The sequence below is a fragment of the Macaca thibetana genome, chromosome 17 (genome assembly GCF_024542745.1).
Source record: "Macaca thibetana thibetana isolate TM-01 chromosome 17, ASM2454274v1, whole genome shotgun sequence".
Classification (NCBI taxonomy): domain Eukaryota; kingdom Metazoa; phylum Chordata; class Mammalia; order Primates; family Cercopithecidae; genus Macaca; species Macaca thibetana.
Window position 1 is genome coordinate 31181056 of NC_065594.1, and position 18012 is coordinate 31199067.

At 46.0% G+C, this 18012-nt stretch overlaps 1 protein-coding gene across 1 annotated transcript in view; it reads right to left on the reverse strand.

Moving 5' to 3' along the window:
* Nucleotides 1-5090, reverse strand: part of CNMD (chondromodulin) — a 36513-nt gene extending 31423 nt beyond the window's left edge. Inside the window, exons 1-2 of the mRNA XM_050766718.1 lie at nt 4940-5090; nt 4346-4486 (exon numbers count right to left, since the gene is read on the reverse strand). Coding sequence (XP_050622675.1) covers nt 4346-4486; nt 4940-5011 — 213 coding nt within the window. The 5' untranslated portion in view covers nt 5012-5090. The remainder of the gene's footprint in view (nt 1-4345; nt 4487-4939) is intronic.
* Between the last annotated feature and the right edge of the window lie 12922 nt (nt 5091-18012).

An 18012-nucleotide genomic window follows, 5' to 3' on the forward strand; every position in this document is an offset into this window, starting at 1 on the left:
CTTTAGGAGGAACTTAGACGTCTGCAATTTACTGTCTCCTAGGCTTCCCTGATCACAAGAACCACTCCTAGGGGTTCTGATTTAGTGGAGCTAGAGCACAGCCCACCAGTCTCTTTTCCCCTTGCCCCTCAGGTGGCCCTTATGATCAGCCAGGTTTGGGAAACCTGTTTTCTTTGGCTGTGAGACTCCTGCAGGCGAGGTTTGGAAAGCAGGCTCTGTTCTGTCCGGTGCTCTCTGAGCAGTCAGTGTTCATATGGGTCAGTGACAACTGTCAGAAGGAGCCTGGCAGGCAACACCCATGTGAGTATCTTCCACTCATGTGACAAGAGGTTCAGTTTTTTGTTTTTTTTTAAGAACATTGCACATAAGCTTTTACTAGTGAAGCAATGCAACATTTAAGAACATAACCATTTCTAAATTCTTAGCAGTTCTTAAGGAGACAAGGTTGTCACACTAGAAGAGTGGTCTGTGGTCTGAATTTCACATTCCTCCACCACTACCTCTGGCTGTCTTCTCCCCAACAAAGCCTCCCTAACTAGGTGCAGGGGTGTCCAATCTTTTGGCTCCCCTGGGCCACAATTGAAGAAGAAGAATTGTCTTGGACCACACATAAAATACACTAACACTAACGATAGCTGATGAGTTTTAAAAAAAAATCTAAAAAAAAAATCTCATAATGTTTTAAGAAAGTACGAATTTGGGCCGGGCGCGGTGGCTCAAGCCTGTAATCCCAGCACTTTGGGAGGCCGAGACGGGCGGATCACGAGTTCAGGAGATCGAGACCATCCTGGCTAACACGGTGAAACCCCGTCTCTACTAAAATACAAAAAAAAATTAGTCGGGCGAGGTGGCGGGCGCCTGTACTCCCAGCTACTCGGGAGGCTGAGGCAGGAGAATGGCGTGAACCCGGGAGGCGGGGCTTGCAGTGAGCTGAGATCCGGCCACTGCACTCCAGCCTGGGCAACAGAGCTAGACTCCGTCTCAAAAAAAAAAAAAAGAAAGTACGAATTTGTGTTGGGTTGCATCCAAAACCGCCCTGGGCCGCATGCAGGACAAGCTTGACGTAGGGCAGTAGGGCATCTTGGTTGTGCAGCTGCAGCCCACCTTTTTTTTTTTTTTTTTTTTTTTGGAGATGGAGTCTTACTCTGTCACCCAAGCTGGGGTGCAGTAGCACAATCTTGGCTCACTGCAACCTCTGCCTCCCAGGTTTAAGCCATTCTCCTGCCTCAGCCTCCCAGGGAGCTGGGACTACAGGCATGCGCCACCATGCCTGGCTAATTTTTTTGTATTTTTAGTAGAGATGGAAGTTCATCATGCTGGCCAGGCTGGTCTTGAACTCTTGACTTCAAGTGATCCTCCTGCCTCAGCCTCCCAAAGTGCTGGGATTACAGACCTGAGCCACCATGGCCAGCCTGCAGCCCACCTTTTATGTGCACCGCGCCATCTGCATGGGGCAGCAGTGAAAAGCTCATGCCCTCTTAAAGCTACTGGGGGAGGTTGGAGGGGGAGGAGGCAGTCCAGTTTCTAACAGACTAGACTCTGAGCTGGGGACGAGGCTGGGCTGTTGGAGCAGCATTTACCTTATCTGCTCTAAGTCCGTGGAACTGTGGACACCCAAGGATATTTTTATCCAAATAAGATGAAATTTATTATTTCCCAAAATTCTGCTCAATATGGTGCCTTTTACAGCCAAGGATATTTGCTAATGAGTTTTTAACAAGGCCTACGTTCTATAAGATTAATTACATGTTTGGGAAAATGTCTAGAAAAATTAGTCTGAGAGGAAAGGCCCCAAGCAATGATCTCCTTCCCTCATCCCACAGGGTGGGGTTGTCAGTTATCTCATACTGGTGGAAATCTCCCATATTTCAGTGCCTTGTTCCATTTACAATAATGTGGATGAAAAATGGCCTCAATATTGGAGACCAGTTCAGTTGTACCCTGATTATTAGTACTCCGGTGCTTCATAGTCCTCCAACTAAATTTCAGTAAACCTGTCCTAAGGAGATTTCCCCACATGAAAGGCATAGGTGGTGAATTACAGCTGGTTCTCCTCTATAAACCAATACAGAGGAGCCGAGGCACAGATAATCCCCAAAGAGTGGATAATCCATCTGGTATGACAAGTCTTTTTGTTTGACAGAGACTTACCTTTTTTGATTACATTTTGTCTGAGCTATCTAGATTTGTATTCAGGCAAAGAGACCTGTGTATGTGCTATGCCTAGATGGTGCCAAAGTTACTCTATTTAGTATTTTGTGATTTGTTTTTCATACTTAAGTCATATGGATCAGGGAGAAAAAAACTATCGTGATTTTCTTCATTCTCCTGTCTGTATAGGATATAGTAATAACTTTGATTGTTGGCAATAAAATGTGTGTCACTGTTCCTCTGAATTCTTAGAATTTAATACTGCTCTCCTGAACCAGACAACCAATCATCTTGCAGTAAAGTAAAAGATATGAAAAAGGGAGTTGTGCTTATTCAGTATGATTGTTTAATCTCTCTTTTTAGAAGCTTGTCAGTTAGTGAAGTTTACCTTGAATAATTAAATGCCAAGTGGTATTCATTTTAAAATATATATCATGTCCAGAATCTTTACCCAAAAAAAGCAGAGCTATTTTTATCCCCCATTGACCTATAGCACTGAGGCTTTGTTATTTAAAAGATAGCATTTTAAATGCTATCTACAGGCGGTGACTCACGCCTGTAATCCCAGCACTTTGGGAGGCCGAGGCAGGCAGATCACGAGGTTAGGAGATCGAGACTATCCTGGCTAACACGGTGAAACCCCTTCTCTACTAAAAATACAAAAAATTAGCCGGGCGCAATGGCGGGCGCATGTGGTCCCAGCTACTTGGGAGGCTGAGGCAGGGGAATGGAGTGAACCCGGGAGGCGGAGCTTGCTTGCAGTGAGCCGAGATGGCACCACTGCGCTCCAGCCTGGGTGATAGAGCAAGACTCCGTCTCAAAAGAAAAAAAAAAAAAAGATATCGTTTACATTCTAAAACCACAGAATTCCCCAAAGAGATGACAATCTAAACCCCGCTATTAATGGAGATGTAGATATTGAAATCATTCTCTTATTCACATTTGCTGTTTCAAACATGAGCATCTGGCCCAGCTTCTATATTTAAAATACAAATACATTAAGGCACTTTTCAAATACCCACAAAATACAGTGCAATTCAGATCTTACAAATCGATGCTTGTAAATTTGATATAGTCTCTAAAACAGACTCGGTGCTAAATGGCATGCTTATCTACATTAGACATTTGAGTTAAAAATACAAATTATGCAGTGACTGCAGAAGATGTGATGTGTAAAATGGTTGAATTGCTTTCAGCACCATTTTCTGTAAGTACTGGAATTCGTTCATGCCTTGCATTTCATGGTAGGAGAGAGAGGAAAAAACAGCAATCACCGATCCTCTGAGGATAGTGATTATGAAAGAACCCTTTGTGTGTGCCCTGGAGATGGAATTCTTTTCCATTAGTCGAAATAAGCTTATACCAGACCTGGCAGTGGTCATCAAGATAAAATGCCTCCTTTTACATAGGTGAACACATTCAGAGTATTTAGAGAACACACTGGAGCTCTGCCCAGTCAACTTAGAGGCAGTCTTTGTACTCCTCGAGAGCCATGGAGCTTTAAAATAAATAGTTGCATACAAAGAAAGTAGGACAGCAGTCAGTAAAACACCTACTATTAAATCACATGTGATGACTAGGCCAGAATTAATTGTTAAAGAGATTTTCCACCTTTAAGGAAGTTAGACTTTTTGTTTGTTTGTTTGTTTGTTGTTTTTGTTTTTGTTTTCCAGAGAGAGAAGCGAATGTTCATGGCTAGGTCACAAAAAAACCTTCTGAAAGGCAAAAATTCCTTCCCAATGGGTCTGAATATGGGTCTGAATATTCCTCCACTATCTTTGTCCTGGATTTTACATCCATAGCCTTTCTCAGCAGGGAGAGGCCTTCGAGATCATCCAGTTCCATTTTTTCCCTTAAGGAGGAGTACACTGAGGCCAAAAGGTAACGTGCCTTCCCCACTGTCGCGCCACTGCTTAGCGGGAGATGACCGAAAACGGCCTTTCTCGGACCGTCCACTGCATTCTCCCCTACTCTACGCTTCAGTCTTCTCCCGTGAATCCTTCACTTGCTTTTCTACAAAGTTGACCTAAGGCGGAAAGTTGCGTGCCAGAGTGGGACCGGAGAGGGGAGCTCACGCTGGCCCCGAGGGGTCCTGCGGCAGCGGCCGCGCGCCCCTCGCTGGCCCGCGCTTGGGCTCCCCCTAGGGGCACCGTGGGCAACACGGGTGTCCCCGCGCGCCGCCCTCTGGACTTACGTGACTGTCGCTCCCCTTCCAGAAGTAGAAGGCCCCGATGGCCCCGAAGAGCAGCAGCACCGCCCCTGAAATGAGGACCACAGCTCCCACCTTGAGCAGCCGCGCGGGGGTGGAAGGCTTCACCGTCACCGTAGCGTACGCCTGCGGACCGGGGTGGGAGAGGGACCGTCACGTTTGTGCCGCCCGCACCTGAGCCCCGCGCGCACCCGGGCCCACACGGTGGCCCCCAGGGAGTGGGGAGTCGGGCGGGAAACAGCTGGCCCGGGCTCCTACGGGTGCCTCTTTTGCCGCGCTCGCTCCCGAGGGTCCTTTGCCATCGGGCGAGGAAGTGCGGTGAGCAAACCTCGCAGCGCGGGGCCTTCGCCCCAGGACCTGCACCCTCCACTGGCCACGGGACGCCCCTCCGTACCCGCCTGTGGATGCCGTGCCCCCTGCACACTCATACGCGTGGGGCGACACCCCACGCACACATTTGGAACCCAAATTTATCCCCCCCGCCAACACACTCATTCGGTGGCACGCATCCCTGAGTCGGACTTGTGGAACCAGATACTCACCCCGGACCCTGCGTGTGGAATCCCTGGCGGTACTCACCGGGGGGCTGCAGAATTCCACGTCATCAGGTCCCATCAGGGCAATGGGAACTTTGTCGGAGTTCTCTGTCATGGTTGCGGCAGGAGGAGCGAGGCACTCGCAGACTCCCTGGGCGCCCTGAGCTCTGTCCCGCTACCCCGACGTGCAGGGCATTTCAACGCCGCGCGCACACAGGGTGCACGGTCCCGCCTGGGCCAGCCCAGCGGTCCCCACCCCTTCCAGGGCCTCACCTCTCTCCTCCCTTCTCTCTCCTGCCGCGGGCAGCTCGTCCTGCACTCCCGGATGCCCCCTTTTCTCCTCACTCTATCCTGTCTACTGACCCCCAAACAGCATCCCGGTGACTCTGAATGTGTGAGGGTGGTTGCGTCCCTCAGAGCGGGATGCTGAATCCTGGGACCCAAAGAAATACTCAAGTGCCAGAGCAACTAGCCATGCACCGAGGATGTCTTAGAATGTCAGCGGACTCTGCTGTGACACCTGGCTGGAGGCCATTTCCTGCAGGGTCTTTGTATGTGTGTGTTGGGGTGGGGGTGGGGGAAAGATGGCTCATGGAAGGTGAAGGAGAAGACAGCAGAGTGGCGCAGGTGGACAGGAGACACTGGCCTAAGAGTGTCAGGGTTAGGCCACCTTCTCACTGGCCTGGCATTGCTGGATGGTCCCTGGGACTGGAAAACGGAGCAGGGTCTTGGAGATGGCTCCTTGCCACCAATTTTTCTAGGGGGTGGGTACACCTGCAGCAAAAGTGAGAGCTAAGTAGAGCGGGGCTGGAGGGAAGGAGTTTGGGAGACCAGAATAAAAGTACACGCTGGTTGGTTGAATAAATTAAATAAGTGCAAACAAAAGCAATAATGGCAAAGCGCGCGCGCGAGCACACACACACACACACACACACACACACACACACAGAGAGAGAGAGAGAGAGAGAGAACTGATGTGTCCAAAGGAATAACACAAATATATATGTGTGTGTGTGTGTATATATCTATATGTTATATATGTATATATATGTGTGTGTGTATATATATATAAAATTTTCACTTTTGGAAATGCCATCTTCCAGTTCCAGGATACATGGTACTTCATTTGGATCCAGGCTTCCTTAATTCACATTCGATTCTAGCTTTGTGCAGAGCCCTCTGGTGAGGTGTAAGTGAGGAGCACTGGTACATGGGAGGGATTGAGGCTTCCCCAAAGGGCAGCGGGAGATTGCATGTGCAGGACTGCAGAAGGAAAAAGTGTTGAAGAATCATCCAAGACACATGATAAAGAGTGAGGTGACAAGCATGATGACCTGGGTCTGGGAAGGAGGGCAGAAGTGGAGGAGATGACTTTCACAGAAGAATTGATAGGACTTGGCAACTCCTGGGCTGTGGGAACTGGAGGATTCAGACCTAGGAGGATTGGGAGAGTGATAGGAACCCCAGGGAAGTGAAAAAGTTGGAAGGAACAGTTTTAGACATGTTGAGCTTGATGTGGGGATGAAAAAGTAAAAGAGCCAAGGAAATATGCTGAGCCTGCCTTGGACTCAGCTATGGAAATAGCTGTCTGCGCATCACACTAGACTTAAGGTGCTTGGAAAAAACTCCAGCAAGATCTTCTGCCAGGGCTCATCCCTGGGGAACTGCTGAGGCAGAGTTCAAAGATCTCTTCACAAGGGCATTCTTCACAGGAATTTTGGTGAAGGAATAAGAGAAGTAACCATCAGAGAGGTGGGAGATGGTGCAATACAAAGTAGTACATGTAATTTTTAAAGGCACATTCAAAAAGGGTGGGTCAGCATTGTCAAATGCTGAAAAAAAAAAAAATGAGCACAGAGAAAGGCCTTGGAAGGGCACAACCAGGAGGCCATGGGGAACCAGCGAGACAGTAGTTCCATTTGCTTCCCTGGACACAGAAGACACATTGCAAAGGGTTACAGAGTAATTAAAAATATTTGCAACTTATACCACGACAAGGAACTAGTTTTCTTGTATAGTGTTTTCCTAGGAAAACCAAAAGACCAAAAATGTGGTAGAAAAAATGGGCAAAGAATGGAAACAGAGAGTTGGTGAAACAAGAAGTACAAAGGGCTCTTAAATGTAAGAAGAATGCACAACAGCATTGTTTTGCCTACTTTTCTTTTCTTTTTTTGAGACAGAGTCTTGCTCTGTCACCCAGGCTGGAGTGCACTGGTGCGATCTTGGCTCACTGCAACCTCCACCTCCCGGGTTCAAGTGGTTCTCCTGCCTCAGCCTCCCAAGTGGCTGGTATTACAGGCGCCAGCCACCATGTCTGACTAATTTTTCTATTTTTAATAGAGATGGGGTTTCACCATGTTCACCAGGCTGGTCTTGAACTCCTGACCTCAAGTGATCCGCCCACCTTGGCCTCCCAAAATACTGGGATTACAGGCATGAGCCACCACGCCCGGCAACAACTGCATTCATACAAGGAAATGCAAATTAAAAGTAGATTGGTTCACTGGAAAAACATAAAAACGCTTGTTAAAACAATCTGTTGAGGAATATGAGGGGCAGTGAATTTATGGACTACTGTAGTGGGTGAATTGGTACAACTTCTATGGAGAGCAATTTGATTCCAAAATGCAAAGTGCTGTTTCGTTTCTATGAATTTATCCTACAGATGCACTCACAAGGGTGGAAAAATCCTGTATGTGCAACGATGCTCACTGCAGCATGTTTGTTAGAACAAAGCACGAGTAATATCCTCAATGTCCAGAGTAGAGAATTTATGATCCATTCTCACCATGGGGCTTTGGCAGCCCTTTAAAAGAATGAGGCAGCTTTGGATATCGTGATGTAGATAGAACACTCTCTAAGGTACTTTAAGTGAAAAAAGCTAAAGGTAGAAAATGCATAGAAATGCTTCCATTTGTATAAAGAAACACAAACAAGAATAAATGTAAGTACATGCTTTCTGGAAAGACAAACAAGATGCTGGTAGTGGGGGTTGCCGCTGAGGAAAATGTGAAGCTTGGGGAGACCAGTAGAATGATGCTTAACTGTGAACCTTCTGGAATGTTTTGAATTATATGTTGTGAAGACGTATTAGCTACTCAGGAACTGAGTGAATAAAGCACTAAATAACAGTGAGTAGGTGGGGAGGAAGTGAATGCTACAAATGGAGACAATTCTTTCAAGAACTTTCAACTTGAGGGGAAGAAGGATGAATCTAAGGAGGTTAGATGAGGGGAGTTAGAGGATCAAGGAAGGTACCACCTTCCCTTGATGAACCTTGAGAAGGAGAGAAGGACTTGAGGGAATGAGTGGTGAGTGGATACTTTGGGGTCAAACAGACATTGACGAGAGGTCGAGGAATCAGGGGAAATGCAAGACCTTGTCTCATTCATACATTTTTAACACATAATATACAGAAAGTAGCTGACCAGGGCGTGAGGGGTGACGAGTGGGTATGGAAATCAGTTGCCTCCTCTGAGCACATTCTCCTAAAGTGGCATATTTTCAACAACTTTAAGGTGGTGTGTTCACATGATGATGGTTATAGATAATGAAAAGGCAGTAGAAAAAGCAGTAAGGGAGCAAGACTGGGAGGCTCACTGCTGTGGTTTGAATGTGTTTCTCGAAATTCATGTGCTGGAAACTGAATTCCCAATGCAGGTGTCGAGAGGTGGACCTTTAAGAGATGATTAGGTCATGAGAGGTCTGCCTTTGCATGAAAGGATTAATTCCACTACTGCAGGAGTGGGTTAGTTATTGTGAGAGTGGGTTCCTGATAAAAGGATAAAAGGAGTTCAGCCCCCTTTCCCTTTCTGACATGGGCATGTGTTCTCTTGCCCTTCCACCTTCTGCCACGAAGGCCCTCATCAGGTACAGCACCTTACTCTTGGACTTCCCAGCTGCCAGAACCATAAGCCAAATAAGCTTGGTTTATAAATTAACTGGCCTGTGGTATTCTGTTTTAGCAGCACAAAATGAACTTAGACACTTGTGAAGAATGAAATCAAAGGGGTGCCCCCTTTCACAGGCTTGCTTTCCTCCACCCACCTTGCTGCTGGGCCCACCCGTAGGCTCATTCTCTGGAGGTTATAACCCAACTCTGCTCTCAGGCACTGTGCCAGGTCTGGGCACACAGTATTGAGCAAATGAGACATGGCTCCTGCTCTTGATGAGCTTATAGAATAGTGGAAAACATGGTCATTAAGCAGGTAATCACAAAATATGATGTCATTGCATTTGTGACACACAGTATGAGGAAAAAACATAGGCTACACTAAGATCGTATAACATCTAATTTACCCTGAGTGGGGAAGGGGGAAAGTACCTGAAGAAGTGTAATTTAGGTTGAAAACTGAGAGCAGAGGAATTTTCCAGATGGGAAATGGAATTTTCCAAATGGGAAAGGAGATGGGTGAAAGGGTGTGGGAAATGTGGAGGGACAGCGTATTAGAAGGCCATGAAATGGTAGTTTGGCATTGGAAAAAGGGAAAGCTAGATTGTAGAGAATAAAAGAAAGAGTGGCCAGAGATGACTCTACAGAGAGAGACAGTTACCTCGGCTAATAAAGTCTTCTAGGCTATGTTAAGAATTTTGAAAAATTTCCTTTTAGTATTGGGAAGTCATTAAGGGGATTAAAGCAGTGGAATGATATGATCTGGTTTGCATTTTAAAAATATCATTTTGGTCACTGTGGAGTAGAATAATCAAACTGGAGTGGGTGAAATAGAAGGGGTAGTTTTTTTTAATTTTACTTTTTTTTTTTCTTTTGAGATGGATTCTCTCTCTGTTGCCTAGGCTGGAGTACAGTGGCACGATCTCAGCTCACTGTAACCTCTGCCTCTTGGGTTCAAGCAATTCTCCTACCTCAGCCTCCCGAGTAGCTGGGATTACAGGCGCTCGCCACCACACCTGGCTAACTTTTATATTTTTAGTAGAGACAGGGTTTCACCATGTTGGCCAGGCTGGTCTGGAACTCCTGACATCAGGTAATCTGCCCGCCTTTGCCTCTCAAAGTGCTGGGATTACAGGAGTGAGCCACCGTGCCTGGCCTTATTTTAATGTTTTAAAGTCAGGGTCTGGCTGTGTTGCCCAGGCTGGAGTGTAGTAGTGGGATCAAGGCTCACTGTAACCTTGAACTCCTGAGCTCAAGTGTTCCTCCTCCCTCAGCTTCCTACAGGCATGCACCATGCCTGATTAATTAATATACACATATATTTATCTTGTAAAGGTAGTGTCTCGTTACATTGCCCAGGCTGGTCTTGAACTGCTGGCCTCAATCGATCCTCCTCCCTTGGCCTTTCAAAGTGCTAGGATTACAGGCATGAGCCACTGAACCTGGCCAAGAGTAGACCCTTTAGGAGGCTCTTGCAGTGGTCCAGGCAAGAGATTATGTTGGTCTGAACTAGAATAATTGTAAGTGATACAGATGGGAAGAAATATTAATCCGAAGGAGTCCATTAGGATTTCAGATCCATGCTGCAGGAGGTAGAATCAACATGCTCTGGAGACTGGCTGAGTGTGAGGTGAGTGAGGGAGGAAGTCAGGATGACTGGATGAGTTTTGGACGTGTTAAGTTGAAGAGCTGTGAAAATTCAAGTGCAGATGTTGTACTTGAGAGTGTCAGTAAATAAGCCAAGAAGACCATCTGCTGAGACAAAGAGGCTGGAGCAGCCAGCAGGGTTTAGGGAGTGTGGGAGAAGTTGACATCAGTTGCGTGAGAAATACAATAAGAATTTATAAGAGCAGCAACCATTTGGGGCTGGAGAACATGAAGGAGCCAAGACTCCCCATCAGCACTGAACGGACAGAGCAGGTTAGAGGAACGTGGAAGATGTTAGGAGTACTGGCTTTTTATTTTATTATTATTTTTTTTTGAAACGCGTCTCGCTCTGTCAGGCTGGAGTGCAGTGGCATGATCTTGGCTCTCTGCAACCTCTGCCTCCCGGGTTCAAACGATTCTCCTCCCTCAGCCTCCCGAGTAGCTGGGACTACAGGCGCCTGCCACCACGCCTGGCTAATGTTTGTATTTTTAGTAGAGACGGGGTTTCTCCATGTTGGCCAGGCTGTTCTTCAACTCCTGGCCTCAAGTGATTCTCCCACCTCGGCCTCCCAAAGTGCTGAGATTACAGGTGTGAGCCACCGTGCCCAGTGGGGTATTGGATATTGAAGGCTGTCTTGAGAAGGAGAGAGAGAGTCAGGGTCTAGGTGATTCTAGAACACGGGCTGGGAAGGAAGGTCCCCGAAGTGAGGAAAGGTTCATGAACCAGGAATAGGGCAGGACTGGCATGATGATGGTGTCTGGATGGGACAGGAGAGGGAGAAATTAAGAAGTCTGTAATCAGAGAAGGAGAACTCAGACTTTGAGATTTTAGGGGTGGACCAATTTTGCGTAAAAATGTGGTCTAAAGTGTGGACTTACTAACAAAGGTTTGGAGATCATGACACATCTAGGAGTTGAGGATATTGAAGGAAAGGTGTTGAAATTAGCGTGCATTTTGAAGTTGTTGTTTTCATCCATTCAGGCTGCCATAACAAAATACCTTAAATGGGGTAACATATAAGCAATAGAAATTTACTGATCACTGTTCTGGAGGCTTGGAAGTGCAAGACCAAGGCACCAGCAGACTTTGTGTCTAATGAGGGCTCAGTCTCTGGTTCAGGATGAAACATTTTCACTGCATCTCACACAGAGGAAGGAGCAAACAAGCTCCCTCAGTCCTCTTTAAAAAGACACTAATTCTAGGAGCCCGTATGACCCACCATCTCCCAAAGGTCCCTCCTCCCAGTACCACCACATTGGGGATTAGGTTTCAACATATGAATGTGGCAGGGAGCACACAAACATTTACACCACAGCAGTTGCTGTGGGCATGATAGGGACCCGACAGGGATAAAACCAAAAAACCTGTGAGGGAGTTGCAGAAATTGTGACAGAGAGTGGCAGTATGTTCTATGTGGAACTCCCTAGCCAGAGATGAGAGAGAGAAGAAGGTAGTATGAATGGATGCATGAATGTCAGAAGAGATTTTGCAGATAGAGGGTGCTGGAACAAGTCCTGGAATGGACAGTGGAGAACCAGAAACAGCCCCTTGTCTCCTGGGAATCCATACAGAGCTTCTCTCTTCCAGAAGGGTTGGGGAGCAGTGGAGAGCTCCAATTCATGGCACTATTATTGTAGTTACATTTACGTACAGCTTTCCATCACTACAGCTTTCTGAACACCTCAGCGTTTAGATTAGGAGAAGGAGGGTGCTTAGGGACAAGTGGTTAAAGATAAAGGAGAGCCTTTAAGGGAATTTCACCATGTCACTAACATAATTACTCCAGTCAAGCAACTGAAGCATCTCTAGAATTTTCTGATGATGATACTGATGTTTACAACCTAGGTGGAGGGGAGGTGAGAGGGCATTGATGTCTGGCTGTCATAGGCAATTAACTTTTTTTTTTTTTTTTTTTTTTTTTTTTTGAGACAGAGTCTCGCTCTGTCTCCCAGGCTGGAGTGCAGTGGCACAATCTCAGCTCACTGCAACCTCTGCCTCCTAGGTTCAAGTGGTTCTCTTGCCTCAGCCTCCAGAGTATCTGGGATTACAGGTGCCCACCACAATGCCTGGCTAATTTTTGTATTTTTAGTAGAGAGAGGGTTTCACCATGTTGGTCAGACTGGTCTTGAACTCCTGACTTGGTGATCCACCTGCCTTGGCCTCCCAAAGTGCTGGGATTACAGGCGTGAGCCACCACGCCCGGCCCGGCAATTAACTTTTTGTGCATTATTACAGACCCTACATCCTTGTGGCTCACGGGCTCTATTTGCTTTTCCTTTTCTACTTCCTGTTGTCTAGCCTATTTGGAGTTACTGCAGGGAACATTTTTACATTGGCAAAATAAAAAAAAAAATTGCACTGATGACAGATACACTCCAGAAAAAATAATGTCATATTCTAAAGCCAAATACCAGGTATTCATTTATTATCTGCCTTTTGGAATCATCAAAACAGGGTTTCTTCCCTTTAGTTTAGCAAATTTTGAGCCTTTTAAAAGTATATTAGTCCACACAGATAGGTTAATTTTCAAGTTATCTTTACCGAGTGTCTCTAAGCTTCCTCCTTCTCATTCAAATACCAGAGTGTGCAGGACCTGCACAGAGCATAGTGATACAAGACTATGTATAAATAATTGGAGCTATGCTCTGCCCCTGCACCCCTCACGGCGACTGTATCTTGGCTTGTGGACTCCATCTCACCCTTCCGCTCTCAAGAACTCAAACCGCTTTCAGTGGAGCTTTATGAGGCAGTCATCTCTGGGATGACACAAGAACCTCCTCACTGTCTTCAGTCCTGCTCCTTTTCATCTCTTCCCCTGTGGTGACATCACCTTTTCTGAAGTGCAACTCACGTCCACTCGCACCTCTGCTCAAGACCCTTCTGTGTCTCCTAGTTCCATCAGAGTCAAGTCCAAATGCCTTTGAAGCACATCTGAAGCTCTGGTCCCTTCCCTGCTTTCCTCTTGACCTGTTTAATTGCCTGTTGTCCCCACTAGACCATCAAGTAAGCTTCTGGGAGTTCAGGTCTGCGTCTTATTTACTGTTGTTCGTTGGGCAGAAGGATAGTAAATTAATACATGAAGAGAAAAGTGGGCCGGGCACGGTGGCTCACGCCTGTAATCTCAGCACTTTGGGAGGCCGAGGTGGGTGGATCATCTGCGGTCAGGAGTTTGAGACCAGCCATGGCTGACATGGCGAAACCCTGTCTCTACTAAAAATACAAAAATTAGCTGGGTGTGATTGTGGGTGCCTGTAATCCCAGCTACTCGGGAGGCTGAGGCAGGAGAATCACTTGAACCCGGGAGGCGGAGGTTGCAGTGAGCTGAGATCACGCCACTGCACTCCAGCCTGGGTGACAAGAGTGAAACTCCATCTCAAAAAAAAGAAAAAGAAAAGAAAGTGGGACAAGGACCATTGAAAACATGCGCCAAGTCATTGTACAGAAGACCTTGCTGAAGAGGCTCATGTTCCTTGTTAATCACCACTGCAGAATCATCAGCGGGCCAGTCACCTATGGTAAGAATACTTAGGTGGCCAGTGGCCATCATTTTAGGTAAAAACCAGAACTTCTGCTTTAACAGAGGATTTTTGTCTTGCTTTCAAATAGTAGAGGTAGTCTGAGAAATGTAGTTTGGATTTTTAACTATTGGAATTTTTGGAATATTTCATTGATTTATGGGGATAATAACAGAGAAAATGAAGTATTAGAATGAGCTCAGAAAATCCAGGACCTGTGATCACACATCACAATGATCATGAAACTGTTGTTGCCTAAACTGTATGAACTGTGTTGTGTTTATTTTGTGAATCCGTGATCCCTTTTGTAAGACAGCAAGCTCTTGGCTTGCTGGGGACTGTCTTCTACATCGCAGGAACCTTCCCATGTTTAATATGGTGTGTTGAATGCAGTAGATTGCTGGTAGATGTTTACTGAATGGCTAAATAGGGACTAAGTCAGTTACCTCCTTGGTGCCACAGATGATTGCTCAGGGGACTGGAGACAGACTATTCGGGAACTTCTAGACACTGTTCACAGCAGAGCAATTACCACCTAAGCCCATCAATGGGACTTACCCTGGATTTCCCCAGAGAACAGCGCATCCAATTAATAGTTTATTCAAAACGACTCTAACTTTTGCGACTTGCCTTGGAATCACCAAGGAGAATGGGCCAGGCCAATAATTTTCAACCTATCAGTATGTTTTTTTCCCAACCATAGTCACCCAGATACCTTTTTCTGTCAAATGTAGAAAACTTCTAAGAAGAATAAGGACTCTGAAAATAGGAAAGCCGACTGAATTCTCTGTGCTGCAAGTAATAAAAAGAGGAATGGAGAGAAATGAAGATGGGGAGCATTCTGAAGGGTCATTAGGTCCGGCTCCTCTTTATCATTGTTGAATAGTTACTGAGTGTTAACCCACAGCGGGCACAGTAAGCGGGTAGGATCCCTGCACAGCAAGTTAATCCATATGCAAACACAGTGACCCCAATTGCTTTGCAATCGTGAGCCACATGGCCTGTGCCCTTAAAATACATCATTTGAGCAGCTGCCAGAGGGCTGATTTATCCCAGCTGGCCAGAAACAGCCCCGAGATCATCAGCGCTTTTGTTAATTGAGAGAGAGGGGCAGAGGAATCAAGATATTCCTGGGCACCAAGCATTCATTAGCCACCTGGCCTCCCTAAATTATGATCCTGCCATGATTTTCCCAGTGCTTCGGCTGAAATTTTAATATTTGGAATGTATTAATAACTCGGAACATGTCATTTCCTAAATAAGCGATGCCCTTCTGGACACATTGGAGAAGACAGCCCAGAGAGTGGTTGAATAGCACAGATATTGGCTACCCAGTGAGATGAGCAGTGCGGGGGTGACCCTGGAAGTTCTATCCACAAAGCAAATACAAACAGATGCAATATATGAATGGACCTCTGGGTTAATACCCTGGCTTTCTATGCATTTGTTCTATTCACGTAGCATCTTAACAGGACAAGCCCCAGGAAAAATGGTGAAATAGATGATAATAGCAGCTAGCAATTCTAGAGCACTTACTATGCCCATGCCATGTAGATTACATGAGACCCCCGCAGGGCACTGGTACATCTCATGGGGATGTTTGCTTCATAAAAGCAGGGACTTAGTCTGTCTTAATCACCTTTTTATAATCCCCAGCACTGAGAACAGTTTCTGGTACACAGTAGCTGCTCAATAAATATCTGGTGAGTGAATAAATGAGTCTCCATGTTAGAACAGGTAGTTGAGGTATGGCAGAGTTGGTAACCTGTCCAGCTTGTACAACTCTAGAAAGTGACAGAAGCAGGATTCACAACATTGTTCACCACCAAGAGGATCCTCAGGCATCCTCTTGTCCTGGGTGCTTGAAGCCCCATCAGCCTCCCATTCAGGTCTGTTTCCCTCAGTGCTTTGTCCTCAAATGTTAGCCCTTGCTATAGACCGAATGTTTGTGTCTCTCTAAAATTTATATGTTGAGCCCTAACCCCCAATGTGATGGTACTTGGAGGCGGGGCCTTTGGGAGATGATTAAGTTTAGATGAGATCACGAGGGTGGAGAGCCCATGATGGAATTCATGTCTTTGTAAGAAGAGAAAGAGAACCAGAGCCCACCCTCTCCACCATGTAAGAACACAGTGAGAAGGTGGCTGTTTGCAAGCCAGGAAGAGAGCCCTCATCAGGAACTGAATCTGCTGGCACCTTGACATTGAACTTTATAGCCTCCAGAACTGTGAGAAATAAACATCTGCTGCTTAAGCTATCCAGTCCATGGAATTTTGTTATAACAGCAGCCTTTTCCTAAGGCAAATTTTCAGGCTCACTCATCAGAATTTATCTATCCTGTATCTTATTCATTTAGGACTCTGCTTTCTACCATCCACCATCCAGCTGGGGATATGACCAGCTTCCTGCCTCCCCTTTCTGCTCCCTCACGCCTCCAACATCTCTGTAGTACATCAGAGTTTACAAAGAGAATTCACATGCAAGATTTCACATGAAGCTCAAAACCTTGTCAAACAGGCAGATAGTCATTACTACCCCCATTGTACAGATACTAAACTGAATTTGGGCAAGATCAAGGGACTTACCACAACAATATAGCAAAGACTAGGACTCAGGTCCCCTGACTCCCTAGCCTAGTGGCTTCTTCCTCAGGGCACCTGTGGATGATATAATAATATGTCATTCACTCAAGAGTGGGTTGCAGTGTAACTAGAAGCTGATGGGGAGGTGGGATGTCACCTTAAACAAGTGACTCCCTTGGGGCAGCATTTTTGGCAGGTGAGCTCAGAGATTTGGAAATACTTCAGGTGAACCTGAGTTTGCAGGTATCTATTGTTCTTGCTCCTAAGCCTGGGGCAGGATCATTTGAAAATGAGCTGCCAGGACAGGCACGGTGGCTCATGCCTGTAATCCCAGGACTCTGGGGGGCGGATCACGAGGTCAGGAGATCAAGACCATCCTGGTTAACATGGTGAAACCCCATCTCTATTAAAAGTACAAAAAATTAGCCGGGCATGGTAGTGGGTGCCTATAGTCCTAGCTACTTGGGAGGCTGAGGCAGGAGAATGGCATGAACCTGGGAGGCGGAGCTTGCAGTGAGCCGAGATCGTGCCGCTGCACTCCAGCCTGGGTGACAGAGCAAGACTCCATCTCAAAAAAAAAAAAGAAAAGAAAATGAGCTGCCAAACAAGCATACTTATCCAATTGCACACCGAGTTGATCTTCAACCCCTGACCATTCTGAGAAATGTCACCTGCATTTGCACCCTTCTGACCATTCCTACTTCTTGTCCTCACATCTCCACATATACCTCACAGGGCTTCATCCTGTGAGCATGGATATTGCTGTGGTCTCTTAACTGGACCCCTGCTACACCTCCACCCTGTCCAGGCCTCCTCCCACCTTGGGGCCCTCTCTGGCAACAAGTCCAATAACAAAAACCTCCTATTTAAAAACCAATGTTTGCTGAGCCATGTGAGGTGAATGTGGCAGACTTTAAAAATAGAAAGGATTAGGTCCCACTGATCAATTTTTGTTTTTGTTGCAATTGCTTTTGACGACTTAATCATAAATTATTTGCTGAGACTTATGTCCAGGAAGGTATTTCCTAGATTTTCTTCTAGCATTTTTATAGTGTTGGTAGATAAAGATGGAACCATAGACACTGGGGATGACTCAAGGGAGGAGGGAGGGAGAGAGGGGAGGGGGTTGAAAACTACCTATTGCGTACTGTGTCCACTACCAGGGTGACAGAATCATTCGTACCCCAAACTGCAGCATCACACAACACACCCATGTAACAAACCTGCACATGTACTCCTGAACCTAAAATACAAGTTGAAATTTTAAAAAGAGAGAAAAGATAACAAAAGGCAGAAAGATAACAAAAGTGAAGAAAAAAAAAAAACCCTTTCTTTGGGGAAGACTTAGAAATTATTTTACTCTTGAAAAAATTCTCTTTGTACTTTCTCTTAGCAAGTAAGCTCCGCGAGAACAGGATTTTATCTATTTACAGCACAAATCTGTTAGATACCTAAACTAAATAAAATGCAAAAAAATAA